This window comes from Caenorhabditis briggsae (genome assembly GCF_000004555.2).
Source record: "Caenorhabditis briggsae complete genome, chrII, whole genome shotgun sequence".
NCBI lineage: Eukaryota > Metazoa > Nematoda > Chromadorea > Rhabditida > Rhabditidae > Caenorhabditis > Caenorhabditis briggsae.
The window spans coordinates 8,487,211-8,506,537 of NC_013486.2; the positions used below are offsets into that span (position 1 = coordinate 8,487,211).

At 40.9% G+C, this 19,327-nt stretch overlaps 2 protein-coding genes across 2 annotated transcripts; both read right to left on the reverse strand.

Annotated features, from left to right (window-relative positions):
- Window positions 1-40: 40 nt before the first annotated feature.
- Window positions 41-2,448, reverse strand: Cbr-nep-1 (the record flags this gene model as incomplete). Its single annotated transcript, XM_002631022.1, has 4 exons — window positions 41-140; window positions 194-1,079; window positions 1,125-1,437; window positions 1,483-2,448. 4 exons carry the CDS (start codon window positions 2,446-2,448, stop codon window positions 41-43), a joined length of 2,265 nt encoding a protein of 754 aa, XP_002631068.1.
- A 2,921-nt stretch (window positions 2,449-5,369) lies between these two features.
- On the reverse strand, window positions 5,370-19,004 carry Cbr-trr-1 (the record flags this gene model as incomplete). The annotated part of the gene is made up of 20 exons (XM_045242396.1): window positions 5,370-5,543; window positions 5,596-6,037; window positions 6,089-7,470; window positions 7,839-8,400; window positions 8,449-8,804; window positions 8,852-9,226; window positions 9,274-9,560; window positions 9,617-9,956; window positions 10,002-11,083; window positions 11,137-11,497; window positions 11,544-12,153; window positions 12,209-12,322; window positions 12,372-15,420; window positions 15,476-15,842; window positions 15,906-16,283; window positions 16,346-17,455; window positions 17,504-17,627; window positions 17,674-17,972; window positions 18,023-18,802; window positions 18,849-19,004. The coding sequence occupies 20 exons, from the start codon at window positions 19,002-19,004 to the stop codon at window positions 5,370-5,372; spliced, it is 12,348 nt and encodes a 4,115-aa protein (XP_045092194.1).
- Window positions 19,005-19,327: the final 323 nt, after the last annotated feature.

Below are 19,327 nucleotides of genomic sequence, written 5' to 3' on the forward strand. Positions count from 1 at the left end.
TGAGATGAAGCGAGTTGACGTCTTTCCCGTATTTTACTGATTACCACACTACGCATCGCTTTGTGGGATTCATTGGCGAGCCGGCTGGGCATTTGAAGGCTTCGGCAAATTCTGGCTGGTTTGAAAGCACGGTGTTTACTCTGTAAATTGGAAATAATTTGAATGAAAACCACTTTTCTCATTGTATATTTACCTGGCAGTTTCTGGAGAGTGAGGATCAGTAAGAAGCAACAATGTCTTTGTTTCTGGTGTCTTCGCTCCACACCAAACTTGAGCGTATCCGACAAAGAAGAGTTGTTCGCTGGATAGGGATTCGAAATGAGGGAGACGGGGCTCCTGACCACCATGTTTCTCAAGGAATGACTTGTAGGCCTTGAAAGCTTGCTTGATTCCACCATTATCGGCAATGTTTTCTCCTTGTGTCAGTTTTCCATTGATGCGTAGATCAGTTCCACGAAGTTCTACATCAGCATACTGTTCGATAATGCATTGAGCTCGTTCGGTGAATTTGGAAGAAGTAGCATTGTCCCACCAGTCACGAAGGTTTCCAACGTTGTCGAATTGTCTTCCAGTATCATCAAATCCGTGAGTGATTTCGTGTCCAATGACAGCTCCAATTCCACCGTAGTTGAGAGCTTTCGGGAAACGAGCGTCGAAGAATGGTTGTTGAAGAATACCAGCTGGGAATGCGATAGCATTTCTGGTAGGAGAGTAGAAGGCGTTAACAACAGCAGCACTAGAAATGAATTCGTGTCTATTGACTGGTTCCAAGAGACGCCGATAGTAGAAGTTGTTGCGCCATTGGATGCTCTTCTCGACAAGTTGACTGAAAGTGTCTTCTGGTGCTCCATCCAATCCCTTGTACCAGTCATCCAGTTTCTCATCGTTGAGAATGAAATCTGGATAACCAATCTGCTTCAACATCTGATCTCCTTTCTCCAAAGCATACTTCTTGGTTTCGGCGTCCATCCAGTCATTGGCATGCATCATGTTGCGGAAGGCTTCTTGGAGATCGGCGATCATGTCGAGAGTAGTGCTCTTGGCTTTGGCATCGAAATACTTGCGAACGTACATTGATCCTGAAAATAATAATTACTAAATGAAGATTTGTAGTTTCAACATACCTGAAGCATAGCTAAGTTTTCCACCAGCACTGCTGACACAATCCTTCCAACGTGGTTGTCTTTGTTTGCGACCGTACATTTGGAAAGCGAATTCTTGTTGCAAGTCTTCATACTTTTTACCGATTTCCTGACTCCATGATCCAGCCCAACGGAGCAAGACGTAGTTTGTGACGATTCGTGGATCAGTGTTTTGAAGGAGAGTGTTCATCTTCTGAAGGTACTCTACATCAGATATAATGATGATTGGATTGGTCTTCATGTATGCGTGGACCAGGAAAGGAGTTGTGGAAAGGGTAAGTTTCTTCCAGTCGATCTGAAATTCTTATTTAAACTGATAAAATTTCTGAATGTAACTTACAATTGGCATATACTCCTTGAGATCATTGAAATGTCTGACATTGTAAAGTTTCGTGTAGTTACGACGATTCTCCTCAGCCACCAGGATAGCTGCCCACTGCTTCTCAAATGCAATAATCTCATCAACATCCGATTCGATTTTGGTTTCGTTTACAGTCATTCCAGCGTCTTCTGTGTAGTATCTAACTTTTCCAATGGTGTACTTACGGTACGCCTTCATCTGCTTTTCGTATTTCTTCTCATCCAAATAGTAGTCACGAGTAGAGTATCCCAATCCAAGACTTCCTTGATCAAAACTCAAAAGACGGCGAGAAACATTACGAGAATCCTCAGCTGGTCCATAATCGAAAAAGACGGAGACGTCACGAGACTGAATCGTATTGGAAAGAAGTTTTGTGAGATCGAACGAGGCCTCGCGCCATTTTTCGTTGTGTACCATTGGCCAGTATCCGAATGTCTTGATTTTCTCCAACAGATCACGTGCTCCAACGGCATTGTGTTTCTCAGTGTCAATGCAAGTGTGGTAGATCTGTTTGACAAGAGCGATCGATTTGGAGGTCGGAGTCGTAGTTGTGTCCTCGTACAGCTTTCGCATTTCGGCTAAAACCTTTTCTCTAGTGGCAGTGAATTGTGAGTAGGAAGTGAGATCATCAGGAATTGGATGAGCGTCGACCCAAGAACGACAGGCGTACTCAAAGAAGTCTTCACATGGATCCAGAGACAAGTTCAGACTCTTCTGGAGAAGTCGAGAAGCCTCTTGATATCCTTCTGAATCGCCAACAGTGTACGTCTTCTTCTCCTCCTCAACCACTGTATTCTTCTCCTCGGTCTTGTCTTCCGTCTTCGTCGCATTCACATCATTGTTGACGACGAATGGAACTCGTGGCAAAGCACACACAGTGCCACCAAGAACCAAGCAACAAACGGCAATTAGGAAGACGACTCGAGGGCCGTTGGGAGTCGTCATGGCTCCTGAAAATTGAAAAATTGAAAAAAGAGGTCTTGAAAAAAAATGAGATGATAGTTGTGAAGAAAGTGTTTAAGAACAGAGAACGTCACTCGGTCATCCGCAGCAGGGAGGGCAAGATGAAAAAGATAAGAACTGGTTTTTATCGTTTTGTATTAAAATTAATAGGTTCGAATTGAAATATGTCAAATTTAACCTTGGACCGAGACTCATGGAAGAACCACTCCATCAAATGAAATGAAAGTTGTCTAAAGATTATCCACAAGGGAGGAAACTGTCTAACTGTTCCTTGTAGAGAGTGAAAGAGATGAAGAAACGATTCCCACCAAATCGTGAAATGGACAGGACACAATCCACTGATAACCAAAACGAGAGGAGGCTATCCGATGGATTGACTGACTGTCTCCGATCGGCCATAACCATAAAAGGAGGGGGAGGAGGTCTCTTTCCATTTTCTTTCTTTTCCTTTTTCCAAGATGAACAGGACTGGGGCGAGGAGCAAATATTTGGTAAGCGTGTTTTGACCTTGACCCGTTTTTGGAGTTTTGGAACGGTGAAGGGAAGGCCTGTGTGGAGAGGGAAGGGCAGAGGGCTTTTAGAGCAACAAAGAATGGGCGTGGTCTGCATGGAAAGCAACATTTCGAAGAGCAGGTCGAACCGACGATGCCGGATCGGATTGAAAGCAGAAAAAAATGCATTGAAAGAGAAGGAATTCCTAGGAATGGAAGGTTTATTGATGGTTGCAAAAGGATCCAAAAACGGAGAAGTTTAATTTTTTTCCTATTCCCGAGAGCAACGGTTACAGAAAAGAAGGACTGGAAAGAGGAATGTTTGTGCGAAGAAAATTAATTAAAACAATCATCGTCAGTCATGGGGGGTGTTTAAGAGCAAAGACTAAGACCAAAACACGAGCCACTTAATCTGTCTCAAGTTCGCAACTTTAGAATATTATTTTGTGTAGAACGAGTGTTGTTCCTTCACTATTTAGCGACTCTCCTCTAGGCGCGAATCGGTAAATATTTGACAGAGAAATGCCCCCCTGAACGACAAGACACATACAAGAAAATCTCAAGCCAGGAGGAGCAAAGTTCAAAAAAAGTCGGCTGCTGATGTTTTAGAATTCGTGTGGAATGGGTGGAAAATCATGTGGAAAACGGAGAAAAAATCGTGTCTCTTTTGACTCTCTAACTAAAATGGATAAATTTCAGAGTACAGAAAAATGTAGAAAACAAAAAACTTTTAAAAAATTGACATAGCTTCTCCGAACTTTAGAATACTTTTAGAATACCGTGAAACCTGTAAAAGAAGCCCACCCAAACCGTCAATTTTGAGCTCAATTATCTCGACTTCTGTAAAAAATATAAAAAATGTGTCAACTAACAAAATAATTTTGAAATTATGATAAACAATTTGTCAATTCACCACTTTTTAATATCTTTGACAGGAATCGAGAAAAATTGGCTCAAAGTCAAAAGCATATTTGAAAGCGGGCCTTGTCATCGTTTCTTATAGAGTTCATATTTTTTGAGCACCTAAATTAGATAGATATTATAGAACTCAACGAGCACTACAAAGCGATACACATTGGAAAACAGTATCTTATCTATAAACGAAGTTATAAACCATAAAACTGCCAATTCGGTCCCTGGCGGTTTTTCGGCTAAGATACAGTTTTCCCAGTTATATCATTTTGTAGTGCTCGTTGAGTTCTAGCTTATCTAAAAAATATTGATAAGGGAAGGAATTATGACTGTAAAAAAATCATTTTTTATGGACACTCTTATTTTGAAAATTTTTTTACTTGACAGAAAAATTGTCCATTCTTTTCTATTGACCCCAAACATTTTTTTTTGAAAATACAGGAAAATTTTTTCTGAAAACCCGGGCCCTGAAAATTCTGAATAAAAACCCGGCCCGGCCCGTTGCAAGTATGCTTAAAACCTGTAATGTTTCAAAGTACCTCCAGAGAGCCCTTCTATTAGAGGGGTCCTACTATTAAAGGGGCTCTTCTAGTATAGGTTTTATGGTAATTTATTTGAACTCCATCAAGTTATGCCGTCACCACACAGCAAGAAACCAGTAGATCTTCTCGAGTATTAGTACAAAGTGGATCACAAGAATCTGGTGTTTTACATGCAAAACAATGCAATTCGAGCTGGTTTATATAGATATCTGTTTTACTAACTCTCTCTCGTGAGGCTCCTTACGTCAATGCAACCAAATGCAAATAATAAAATGAGATGCCGGGGGAGAAAAAGCATCTGGAACCTATAATTTACTCTGGAGAAAAAGAGAAAACGAAGAGTGAAAGATCCCCGGCCTCTTACCAACCGGAAGTGGACAAAATCTGAAATGCTAATGTGGGAAAGAAACCAGAGAAGGAGAGGGCGAAGAAGAAGAAAAAGAAGCATAAGGAGAAGACAAAATCTTCAAACTGAAGAGTTTGTGATCCGTAAAAACAACTACTTCAGATGTAGTCAAAAAACAGAAGAAAAATACAATAAGAACAGTATCATCACCTTCTTGTTTGTCTTCTCTTCTTCTTCTTTGTCCGTATAGTGTCAATAAACAATGGTTGCCAAATTTGTCGATGGGACGAGGAAAATCAAGAGCCGCACGAGTTTCTTTTAGAAAATTGCCTCAAATTATCTCAATTCAGGCAATCGTTACACCAGAAGTCACATTGTTTTTTGAAAATTTTTATTCATAACAGAGTAACTAGATTATTTACATACCTGTTAAAATGAAAGATCACAGCGTTCAGTAAATAGTTACTCCTAGTTAAAGAAAAATGCCAATATATTGAAAGGAAAGAGATGTGGTGAATAATATAAGGTTAAAACATGCAACAAGAGATCAAAAACGGTAGAATCACGGATTCTGGGGAGAGATTCTGGGGAAATAAGCTATGAAACAGAGATTTAGAACCAAGCGTGATATGTTGGGGGCATTCGAGACAGATTGTCGGAATCTTTGGCCCGGATAATCAGCGAATTGCAGTCGTCTTTCTTCACTTTGGCATCATGGCGATTCGTCATTGCAACCTTGTTTTCGATGCACTTGACATAGGAATTCGCAGCGTGGCAAATGTAAATCTGAAATTCAATCGGTTGAAAATGTTTCAGGTCATTCTTTTTTTCAACTCACCATGTTTTCATAATTAACATTATTGGCGTACTCATCCCAGAGCAATGGTCTCATCACAGCTCCTGGTTCTTTTTTCATTAAACATCTAGCCACTGCTGCCATACTCCATAACAAATCTCCATCCTGAGCAACTCCAACGAACATCATCAAATTTGGCGTTAAGCGGAAGGGAACTTCATGAGCAAAATGTTCGATATCCATAAGTTGCCCAGTTCCAAGTTCGAAGCGGTAGAATGGATTATTTAGAACTCCAGTATTCATAGAGATTATCATTTGGTGAGGAGTCATTGGAGACAGATTGCAATGATATTCGATGATGGAGAGGACGGCGAAACTATGAATGAACTGCTTTCGCATAGCGTAAAACATTACTGGATCCGGATAGCGTGCAAGAAGGTAATCAGTCAGCAGTCGGAATGGAATCATATCCCTGGCGAAGTCTCTGACAATGTTAATAATTGAAATCAGTCATTAGTAATAAAAGGAAACTCACTCATAAATGATGTTCTTCACATGGTGCGGTTCAGTAAGTCGTGGTTGCGATGCCATTGAAGGATCTATGTTCTGCGGGAGAGGCTGTCCGATGGAAGAGCAACTGTCAGCGAATCTTTCATAGAAATGCATAACCATGTCATCTGGAGAGTACAGTCCGTTGAATGTGGATGTCAAAACTTCATAAGGATGCATGACTTCAATTTGCGATGCTGGATAATTTCTTGAACAATCTTGCGGTATAGCATACGGTTGGACAGAGGCAATCTCGCAGAATGTCGTGTTCTTGCTGACTCTCATTTGAAGAAGTGATGGGACAGATAAATGTCTTCTCGCAGTTTCTCTATCGTTCTGAAGAAGGTAATCGACATGCTTGAACATCTGGGGCACCCGATTCGTTCGCTCATCCTTGATAGACTTTTTGAGGTAGAACGCTGCACTTTTTCCAGTTTGTCCTCGAAGATAGATCTTTCGAGTAACTTGTCCGCCTCTCATCACAATTTCAAAATACGGTTCAAATCGAGACATCATCGATATGTACTGTCCAGTTTGATTAGTGGCATTTAGACTGTGATTCTTCGCACGTAGCACATTAAGAAGATCATATGGCATTTCGATGCAACCAGTACGATGACTGAATCGCGCGAGATAAGGGCTCGAAATCTCCATAGGAACACGTCTTGGCAGTCTATCAAACCGACGACGAATAATTCGAATCCATTCCATAACCGTACGAACGAAAAGTGCTGGACGAGGGGCTTGTGGTGATCGAATGTCTAGTTGATCAAAAATTACTTTCGTGATTTCAGTAACATATTCAAACTCGTCCTTCATCTCTGGTGGATCAGTGAATACTTGACTCAGTTCTTTTTCGAACATGATTTGACTTGGCACAGTTCCCATGTATCCCTTCGTCACAATAACCCTCCGTCTGTTCCTGATTTCCAAAAGATCCAGGTTGTAGTTATTCTCAAAGAACTTATAGTCTTCTTCAAGTTGACGTTTCCACTTCTGAGTTAGTTCGTATACAGCACCTGAGAATTGCATCTCATTGAAACGAGCATCCATTTGTTCAGCAAAATCTTCGAATAACTGATCTTTGATGGCTACGGCGAAGCGTAAATGTCTTTCAACCCATGTCTCTGTCATTTGATCGAGTTCTTTGAGAATCCGATGCAAGACGCGTATGTCTGTAGGACGATACTTGAGACATATTTTCAGAGCTCGGGAAAATGGCGGATCGTTGGAGAAAGCTTCGTCATCAGGTGTATCCATTGACATTTCTTCTTCTGTATAATCTTGAGCGAAAACTGCATCAATATCTTCTACAGAAACTGCTTCGCGAATATGGTAGAACACTTGGAGGGGATGAGCAGCAGCTATCTGAAAATGAAAAATTTATGAAAATGAAAAATGTATGTCCAAAGTTCCCAAATCTGGGATTACTGGGCCCAGAAAACAGTCCAAAGTGACGCCCAGATTCCCAAGATTTCCAATTGAGCAAAATTTGAACCAGTGCGACAATGTAATTTTTTATTGAATCAAAATATGTAGAAAAACATGTAGATTCACATAAAAATAAATAATTTTCAAAAAAAGTTCCTTCATCGAGAAAAAGCCAGGGCTCTCATCCGAAAAGGAATAATTTTCCGATGCGTTTTTCTCAATGAAGGAACTTTTTTTTGAAAATTTATTTGTTTTTATGTGAATCTACATGCTTTTCTGCATATTTTGATTCAATAAAAAATTACATCGTCGCATTGGTTCAAATTTTGCTCAATTAGAAATCTTGGGAATCTGGGCGTCACTTTGGACTGTTTTCTGGGCCCAGAAATCCCAGATTTGGAAACTTTGGACGCGCCATTAGAGTTGAAACTTTCCGATTTCAAACTTACTCTGCACAGAACCATTATAAAGTTGTTGTTTGGTTGGTGACTGATTTCAGTGACTAGCTGTGGTATCCAGTAGAGCCAATTGAAGAGATTCAAGGATGGAAGATGTTTTTGGATGACTCTGTTCAGTGCTTCAGAAGCTCCGCTAGCCATCAAATGTTTCGCTATCCACAGAATTTTAGCAATAGGTTTCCGAGCTTTGAGGTCACCATCCACACGTGCAGCGACGAAATAACAGGAAAGAGCTTGTCTACCGAAGTTTTCGCTCGTTTCTTTGGATACCATCTGGGACTGATCGAAGAAGAGCTTATTCAGATGATTACCCCACTGCCGGAACAATTTTATTCCCGTTGGAACGTTTGCAGTTTTCATGTCGGTCAATTGTACAGCCGCCGAGAAAGCTCGATCAGCGTTCGCAGTTCTGAATTTGTGAATTTAAATTTAGATACGTATGAATAGCAAGACTTACTGTCCGAGAGCCGAATGAATTGTAGCTCTATTGAATAGGAGTGAGGTAATTTGATCTTTTTGCAAATCATCGATTCTAACGTCTTCAAGCACTTCAAGAGCCTCATACAAAAGTTCCTGCTTCGATCTCTCATCATCGACGTTATTAGACAATGCACGAAGTGTTTTTCCATATGTGCAAACTTTATCAACTGCATCCATCATTGGGATAGCTGGCAAACCTCCAAGTTTGTTCAAAAGATCTTTGGCGAGATTGTTGAATCCTAAGCTCTTTGCGTGTTTAGCCACCGTCAGCTGTGCTTGAGCCATGGAATGGATCGGAACAATTGATTGATTACCGTTACCGGTAGTACTGAGCTGCAAGAAATGACAATTAGTTTCATAGGAGAAAATGCGAGTCTTACCGAAGATTTATCGAACCACTCAAATCTCTGAAGCATCATCCCATGAATCTGATTCCTCCAATCGTACCATGTCGCAACGAATCCCATGTCATCAGCCGTGGTTGGTGTGCGATTCCGATAAACTTTCATTAAACTTTTCATGTCCATCATCAAACTTTGATCCATTTTGGTTGGCTGTTCGAGAAGAGCTATCCGAACTTCCATCGACTCTTCTATATCTCGGACCAAATTCATAGATTGAAGAATCTTGACGTGGCCATAAGAGGTGACAGACGGAAGTGCTCTGAATCGGCTGATATGGGCTTCGATACATTCTTGAAGCGCTTGTTTGCATCTTTCCCGAGCATGAGGCACATTCACAGATTCATTCAATCTCTGAAATTAATATAAAATATCAAAACAATCAATTTATACACGCTTACCATAACAGTACTCATCAAATTGAAAACAGTGTATTCTAAATGGAAGTCTGGAGGGATACAACCAGACAACATGCTTCTGCAATCTTCGACAAGATTCCAATCCGGAATATGCGAAGCAGCTGTGATTATTCCTCGAACATCTTGCACTTCTCTGCTGTTGGAGATTTCGGCGACAGTTTGCCACTGAAGCAATTCGGAACAGCTCGACATGTACATTTGCATCCATTGTTCATACTCCCGGTCATAGATTGGCGAGATTTGTCTGTCGTTAGGGCCGGGTGGAGCAGCTGGAATATCCAAATCTTTTTTGGGTGAGAATGTGAACACAGACGCCGTTACTTACCATTAGCCGTAGGTACAGGAAGATGTTCCATTTCTTTATTCATCGCTTGTTCGAGAATGCTTGCAGCAGTGTCCATATCACCCAATTGTAATGCTGACATCGCCTTCATTGTTTCAGGGAAGACGGAACGACGTTCCCAGATTGCAGAGTACTGGTCGAATTCCGCCAATTCCTTGTACAAAGCTCCTAATGATTCGAGAGTCTCGATATTGGAAGTCAGAGAACGATCACAATTGATGTTGCCTAGGAGAGTATTATTGAGTTGTTTTGGTATGGACCAAATACTGCTTTCGAGGATTGAAATTCCCGTATACCAACATTCGTGCTTTGATGAGATGAACTGAAAAAATGAATACAAGGTAAGATTTAAAAAAAATTAAAGTACCTCGATCAAACTTGATGGCAATGGTACTTTTTCACCAATCGCCTCAAGCCAAACAGCCAGAACACTGTCTTGTACACCAGTTTGGAATTGATTATGAACTCCACTGCTCAAAAACGGCACAATCAACGCAGTGAAATCCTCGACTTCTCGCGGTTGTAGTGATGCCCAGAACGATTTGAAAAAGGTCACCCAGATCCTACTAGTCATTCCGTTATCATTGATTCCAAATGTGATTTGAGAGACTGTATCTAGAGCATCAGCAAAGTCGAATTCCGCGGCTTCCTCGAGAAGTTCCTGTTGACCAGCTAGAAAATCATCCAATGACAATTTATTGTCTTTCGGCTCTTCCGCTGGAGCGTTTTTCGGCTGATCGACTTCCATTGGTTCTGGTTCTTCAAGCTTAATCATCGGATCAGTTTCCATATGTTGCTCTTTGAGTCTTGCAGCATATTCAATAGTCCTCCACGGAGTTGCACAATTCAACATCACCACTTTCTTCTTTGGATTGTTCACAGATTTTGGTCGTTTAGAAATTGCTCTTAACATTCCCCATAGCGCAAATTTCAACCAAAACGCATGTTTGAACTTCGACCAATCTTGGTGCTTCATGATGTACTTCATTCTGTGACATATATCAGCAGTTGACATTTGTGGCCACGTCATCTCCCAGACGGCTGAGAAACTATCTCTTGTCGTTGGATCCGTACTCTTAAGACCCCAAAAGAATGCCTCCCACAGACGAGCTCCGTATTCCGAGTTTCGATATTCAGCGTTCTCAAAAACCTTGATAACAACGACAAGAAACTCCGTAATGACTTCTTTACAGTTTTTGAACTTGCTTATGATCACTGATTGAATTCGAACCAGTTGTTGAAGACAGGTATGAAGTGAGAATTCCATGTCGGTTGGAGACAGCATGGCTCCTATCAGCTTCGCACATACTTGGATTACCCTTTCGCTTGTTGACTTGAAGATAAGCTCTGTCATGACATCGGTTATCGTTGTTCGTTTCAACTCCAAGCCGATATGATCGATTCTTTGGCGCACCAGTTCCATGCATACACACGTCAACTCAGATAGATCTAAAAATTCTTTTCCATGATGGTTTGATATGTTTTATATCTTGACTACTTACTTTTCTGTACTGATGGTTGTTGTCTGCTATTGAACTGCAGGTGCTCTCTCGCCACTCTATCCATAACTTTGAGGAAAGTTGGCATGAAATTGTCCAAGAATCCTGCCTCGTGGCCACACATTGCTCGAAGTAGAGTGAATGAACCGAGAACACTCAAGACTGGCGCGTTTTGATTTCTGAAAAACGGGTTTAGACTATAAATAGAAATCCAAATTAAAACGCACCTCAAAATGGTTGAGAAACTATCATGAATATATTTAACTATGTAGGAATTGAGCAATTCGAATTCATCTAAGCCGTTTGTTGAAACACTGGTTCTTTCACCTAGCCGAGAAATCAACTGTGTGATTCCTCGGGACATCTGAATTTGGGCGTTAGAAACATCTAATACATTTACAATCACTTACATGACCACTAGACTGAATAACACCAATAAGTGCTGGTTGCAATATATTAAGAACGTTCTTCAAAGTGGGTTTCGGCAGAATTGGAACGATAACATTCAGCATTTCGATGGTATATTGAGAATTGTTAGCAGCAAGCACGTACTCCGGGTTTTGGACTTCATTTTGTTTCGGGATCAATTCCGACGGAACAACGATGTAGTTGTTGAGAATCGAAGTTCGAATGTTGACAAAGTCTCCCCAAACACTCGAACGAAGACAGATTCGGAGGAGCAACTGGCATTTCTTGACTAGCTCGGCACCTTGTTGTCCAGAAGTGGAATTGTTCTGGGCACTTGTATGGAACATCACACAGAACCGCATCAGCATATTCACAACGATGTCCACATGTTCTCTCGTGATAACACGTTGAGAGTCGAGAAGATCCTTTTTCATTTGCTGATCCTCAAAATCGTACCTATCCGGACTACTAGCACCACGAAGTTTCTCGTATAGTTTATCGACTTCATTAGCCTCATCGTCAGTGATGATATGATCTGTCTTGTGTAGTTTGAGCAGCTCCCACTTGATGATCATTTCACAGACTTCGATCGCTTGTTTTCGAGTTTGAGCGCTGGAATTTCTGTACATTTTTAAGCTTTATATCATCCTGCTTATAAATAACTCACTGTTCAATAACACTGTTTGGCATGGTGAGGGCTCGTTGAACTGCATTCAGAAGAGGAGTGAGGATCTCATGACGAATATGATAGTAAACCCGCCAGTTACGAATGATTGTACCTCTGAAAACGAATGATAAAATGAACGGGTGAAGTGTATTTAAAAACTTACAGAATATGTTGAATATGCTGCAAAATATGGCCTTCTTCGATAAGCAGTTTTTTAACTTGGGTTAGAATCTGCTGATGTCCGTCTTCCATTCTGACTTTCAACGCCGGAGTCAGAATATCAATAGCTCGACGAACTTGATCTCTCGTATCTTGCTGATAGTTTGTCATGAGTTGTTGGAACACTTGTAGAACGATTTTCCGGTTTATAGTGAATCGTTCGATTATGTTCGCGAGGAAGAAGAATCCAGTGTATCTCAAAGTCGGGTCCTGACGGTTCGGAGTGGCAAGGCACGGCCAAGCGAAAAGCATGAAGTTCCGAAGACGTCCACCTTGTTTCTTACAATGATTGTTGTGAATATGCTCAGGTGCATGCTGAACGAATAGAGTGCACAATTGATAGAACAAAATTATCATTCCATCGCTGAAATCCAGGCGGTGCGCTCCGATCACTGATGTGAGACGCCCGACAAGATTTTCGGTGTTGTTGGAAGATTCCGCATCTGCTGCATTCTCAGAATCGTCTATAGGCGCACTTCCAACTATTTCATCGGTATCGTATCGTTCGAACGCCCATTGTAGAGATGGAAGAATCAGGTACTGAAGAGCTTTTAGAATCCGGAAATCCTTGCATGCCTTCTGCGCATTTTCTTCGAACATCACCATTACTTTTATGAAAATCTCTCTTCTCCACCATAGTGGCATTTTTGGAATGACTTCAACTTCCAGATATTCTCGGACGAATGTAAAATCGGTTTGGAATTTTCCCATGAAGACCGATACTACATTGAAGAACATATCATAGTCTTGGATATTATTTCTGTAAAAAATAAGTTTAACCGGAAAATACTTTCTAACAAACCTGAGATATCTCAAAAAGATATTGGTCATCAACTTCGGAACTTTGTACTTATCTTCTGTCATACTTATCACTCGAATCTCTCTTGCTTCTTCCACCATTATTGACCTGACGGAGTATCTATCCATGAACTCAGTTCCATTGAAAAATGCTCTCAACTGAGGAATAGGGGACAAACTTGGGTCTGAGAGCCAGTCGTGACAGTTTCTGGAGATTCGGTCCACCAACGAGAGCAGGAACATTTCGCGATCAATGATGACACGTTCATCAGAGTTGTCATAGTTATCGAGATTTGAATCTATCAGTCGTTCCAAGTACTCTGGAGTTTGCATGAAAACTTTTCGCAGAGGCTCACTAGTAGGGAAGATTATGGCTCTTCGGATAAGAGAACGTCGAGCAGGATTGGCAACTGATTCGCGTAACAAGAAAAACTTCCAAACTTCAACAGGAGCCTTGTTCATCAACTTCACTACATCATCGATCCAATTTGGTAGAACATCTTGTGAATAGGTATACTCGAATTTAGCGGCAAAACGAGTAATATCAATGATTATTTCAGCAGTTAGAATTTCCATCGAACAACCAGCAAGCATTTTTGCAGTGTATCCAATCATTTCCAGATCTCGAACTCCTCTCTTCTTCTCAGCTTCGTATGCTTCCACTTCTTCCTCTTTTGCTTCATTTGGCATTACCAAAATATTCGAGATACTGTCGCTCATATTGTATTTAATAATATGATTGGCCAGATTTTTCACAATGTTTCTCACCAGTATTTTGGGATTCAGTTCAACGAGAATGCTGAACTTTCGGCAGTCATGATAAGTGATTGTACGATCCGGGTCATTTTCATCATTAGCTCGACTTATATTACGAATGTAATTGGCTCCAAAAGTCGCAATAATGTTGGTTGGAACTGGCGTTACTCTCATGAGTGCTGGATAAAGTTTGTCAGCGATATCAGGTATATCTTTGTCAGTTATTGCTCTTAACAGAACTGTCATCAATCTTCTCCACGATTCATTGTTTTCGAATATTTGTTCCACGGTGATCCTGGGAGAATTCATTGCGAGAATCTCACTCATCAGTTGTTCATCTTCTATATCTCTCGTCGTATTTTCCAACTGTTTTCTCAGTCGATCGTAGGCAATAACAAGGCATTGGAGAGCACTTCCACGCATTTGATCGATGTGATGAAGGATCGGGAACGGAGGAAGGAAATGAGATGGACAGGTCTCACACTTTTTGAAAGCATTTCGTTGGTTGATGGTTTGAGTATCAGTTTGAGCAAGATCGAGTAGATGAACCAAATATCTTTTGTAGATTTCCGAATCTTTCTCGAACTCGAAACCTTCTGGACAAATGAAGACAAAGCGTTGAAGACCATCGAGACTTCCTTGAGCGTCCGTAAGTGACATTGTTGGCAGTGTTTCCATGATTCGAATTAACTCTGGCTCGAAAAACTCTCTGAACCGATAGTAGAATTTGTCTAGATTGGTTTCGAGCCGAGACTGAATCATACAGTACTCCATAAGTTGCGCCATGTAATCTCTGATTCTGTCGTTTCCATGGAAGTAGTGCTTTCCGAAGACTGCAACAAAGATAGAAGCTAATGTCAGATTCTCCTCTTCTTGATTTTCTTCTTGAATGAAATAAGTTCGCATCATCTTTTTGAAGCAATCAGTTGCAATATCGGCAGATCCACTTGAAATTTCCTCTACCAGCCCGAGAAGGACTTCCATAATCGCGTCAACAACATCGATGACAAAGTCCATGATGAATTTGCGAGGATAGTGCTCAATCATATACATGAAGGCGTTAATTCCGCCAGCTCTTGCGTACTGAGCAGGTCCATGGCATAGTTTCAACACTTTCTCCATCAGATATTTGCACAGTGGAACTTTCGACATTTGGTTGATGTCTGGTAAAGCCAATTCGAGAGTCTCGTTGATATAACGAAGACACATGATTCCGCCATAGAAGAAGCTCGTTGATGTTTCCGAAAGACAAGTGATTAGAGCATCCACGAGTACTGATGAATCAAGGCAGAGTGGAAGAGCACCCTCCTCGTCGGCATTTTGCATCCAACCATTTCCGCTGACGAATTCGATTGCGCCCATAAGAGCGAATTGGCGGATGATCTTGACGAAAAATCTACTGTAGAGTTGGCGTAACCCGTCTTTATTCCAAATTCCATCTGCAAATACAAAACCTTTTAGGTTGGATCTCATGAATATTTAACTGAAACTCACAAGCCACGACAAGAAGTGCATTAACATAAACTTCTCGATCGTTTTCTTTCGGACAAATGTAGATTTCAGTTGTTCGTTGATTAACATTGAACCCAGTCAGCAATTTCTTCAACACTTTTGGAAGATCCTTCGTGGGGACCGTATGACTTCCTGATGAACCTAGACCAGCGAGTAGAACAGCTTTCGACAATTCCATACAGCACTTTTTCACATGTGGTGAAGGTATATTTGTAGGATTCGGATTGAAAATCTGATCAGCTGGATATCTCATCTGATCAGCAGCAACTCTCATCAGCTCGGAAATTGGCAAGTGTAGACTGTGATTTCCGTCAAGTCCCATTTGAGAGAACTCCATATTGAGATAAGACTGAAATTATTTTTTCATAATCAGATGAAAAGTTTTTGAATACAACTAAGTTGGAAAACATACATCGGGAAAGCGTCGAACTTGGAGAAGTTGTGGTTGGTTGAGAAGCTTTCTATTGGCTCCTCCAAACTTTCCGAGAATTCTGAACGCAACTTTCATCGAAGCAGTGTCGGGAGCTTTCGAGATGACTCGGTAGAGGCCTTGCATCAAGGCACCACGAACAGGGAGCATATTCTCGAGAAGATATTCCGGTTGAAGATTATCTACGCACAATTCCAACGTTCGTAGGCCTTGCGTCACTAAGTTCGGACTTCCATTCATCGCACAAACTAGAGGATCCATGAGAAGTGGAAGATATGGAAGAAGAGAGCTCAGCCTAACTGGAACTGTCAGGCACAATTCGACGAATATCTCGCGCATCTGTATCCGATGTTGACAGGACTGAAATAGGACAAATTGACAGGACTGAAATGAAAATACGACAAATTTTTGTTTCTTCTCACAGTAAGCTTGTTGAGGAATTGAAGAAGATTTGGCAGTAATTGAAGAAAAGTTCCATACAACATGTCCTGAGCACCACCTCCAATACTTCTAAATAAGGAACGAAGCAGCAAGAAGTAATTTGTAGGTTCACGAGCAGTCAATGCCAATACGGTCGATTGTTTCAAAATCTCGGGAAGATAATTTGTGAGCATTCTGTCTTGATAGATGGTCGAATTATTGGCTCCGATTGCTGAGAAGATTATTTTGAACAGCTTCACATACAGCGCGGTTTTGTCACTGCTCACTTCCAACATCTTCATACGAGACATCAAAAACGATAGCATGGTAGAAGCGAAGAAAGGAACCTCGTTGCGAACCAAAAAAGTGTTAACCATCAGTTGAAGGGGATAGTTTCGATTGTAAATTCGTTCGATCAAAAAGTCCATGTATTTCTCAAAAAGTTCTCGGAAGATAGCATGATCAATGCTTGTAAAAACATTGGCTAACGATTCCAAAGCCTCCTTTTCTTCCTTTGTTCGCTGGGAAGCATGTGCTTGAGCTTGGTTCTTAACTGCTGGCAAAACGTATATATCCATACACATGATTCCATAGCGGAGTAGTCGTTCGTAAAGATCTCGTTCCCTCACACAATGGTACATTTCAGTAGAAGGCCGACTGATTTTCAACTGACCAGTTACGTACTTGCATGTGTGCATTACGTACTTTATAAGGTTCCGAGTTTCACTTAATCCTAGTGGCTGAGTAGATGCTGCATACAAACTGTTTAGAATCGCCTCTGGTGATGTTTTCTTTGTATGCTCTTTTGTTGGTGTTGGAAGCTCGTTGCGCTTCTGCTCACTTTCAGTCATATTCACATTGTCGGTTACAAGAAACTCGAGTTCTTCTACAGAATCCATCGAAAGTTTTCGGGTTCTCCGTTTAGGAACTTCTCTTTGGGTACTCTCCTTCATGACATTGACTTTCGGTTTTTCACTCTCCCTCTCATAGTTTCTGTATTCGTATTCAATTTCTGTTCCATATTGTTGGAAAAGAATTGGAATGTGATATACGGCCATAACCTTCAGTTTCGATACCTGTGCTTCCAAGATTTCCAGCATGAGGTCTCTGATCTGAGAAAGAATTATTGATACGAATGTTCAACGATTTTACAATCTTACCGGAGCTTGAGATTCCATTCTACAGAGAGATTCGGCAAGCGAATTAAGAAGACGCGCAGACATGATCAAAACTTGGGCAGAATTGTTCGGGTCATGAAGTGCCCGACAGAAGACAAAGACCACACTGAAATTAATAAGCTAAATTTCGACTTAATTCAGTTGAAACATACTGAGAGATCAATTCGTAGCTGATTGTATCGCGAGTGTGATGCATAAGGTCGGCCAACATTTGATACATGAAAACTCTCAAAAGTTCAATCGCTGTAAACCCGGTTCCCAAAATAAAATGTTCTGATATGAGCCGTGGAAGCATTGTGAAAAATCTTGACTTCATTTCTCCTGCTGTAAAGTACTTTACAGCCAGTAACACTTCTCTGCGGACTGATATGAGATCTGGAGGGCATCTTTCCAGCATTTGCATCGTTCCGGACACCAACGAGTCTCCATTTTGTTGCAGGAGCTCCATGAACTGAAAATTGTTTTCTCTTTGAATAAAATAATTGTTTCAAGTCTTCTTACAGCTGGGATCTTGGCCATAATGTTCACAAACGACAGAATTTTAGATTGAACTGTGACGAAGTCATCAGTGAGAACGTCATGGTATTTGGTCTTATCGGCTGGAACGGGAACATTCAGAAAATCCAGACATAGCCGTGTGAATTCTAAAGCTTCGGTTTGAACTGTCGTTTTGAAGTTCTGATAGAAGAATATGACGAGAAACGGCATTTCCAAAAGAACTTTTATAGATTGATGAGCCGATGGAATCATGTTAAATTTGGGACCTTGCAGTCCATCTTTTGCATTCAGAATAACTGGTTGAGCATAGTAACACTTGGTCAGATATTCTGCAATCAATTGCTCTTCAGAACTGGTTGCTGGTGGTACTGTGAGCTCTCGGACAAGAAACATTTCGGCTGTGCGACCAGATTCAGCCAATTCTTTCACCATTGTTCGCATCAACAGCAAAAGCGATTGAACTTCTCGGCAGTAATCTAGCTTTCCATATCTTCCCTGATCGATGAGAATTCTGATAGCGAGTATTGCATTTTCTTCATTCTCCACTCCAATCAGTCTCATCATTTGCTTCAGGATTTCCTTGCTATGCGTTTTCACTGGATCAGTGTTTGAAAGTCGGAGCAGTATTTCCAACATCAATTTGCGAAGCATCTGTGTGTTATTCTCCGAAATGAATTGAGGACTAGTATTACAGAATAATTGAAGAATGGAGAGAACCAGCTTTTCAACGACTTTCTCATGTGAGCTCGCAGTGAAGTGATTCTCCAGTGATGCCCAAATATCCTGAAAACGAAAAACTTGATCTTGGAATTGATAAAATTTAACAAACTTGAAGTTCTTTCAACTTGACATCATCTCGCTGTCCACCATGAACAAGACTTTGGATCCTGTTTTCCAACTCTTGAACATGAAGGTTTCTATCAGGTTGTACGCCCCTATCTGGCGGCACGGATCGATGACTCGTTGACGGGATCGAAGGATCCATATTTTTTTAGTGACCAGCACTTGGATTTTGGATACACAGGAAGATTTAGATTGAACTCACTTCCTTCTGAAAAGAGTGTCAATTAAAGAAGGTTATCGGTAGAAATGTATAAGGGAAAACGTTTTATTGAATAACAAATGCCTTGTGGACATTTCTGTAAGATTTTTCTGCATTATTAGTCAGGGATAGAACATTTACAACACAAATAACAGTCAATAGCTGCTGTTCTCTTCTAAATTTAAAAATATTTTCTACTCTGCTGACCCGTATAATGTAGGTTGGCGCGTTTGCGGTGAGCTTGCGCATTCCCGGTTTTTTTGCCA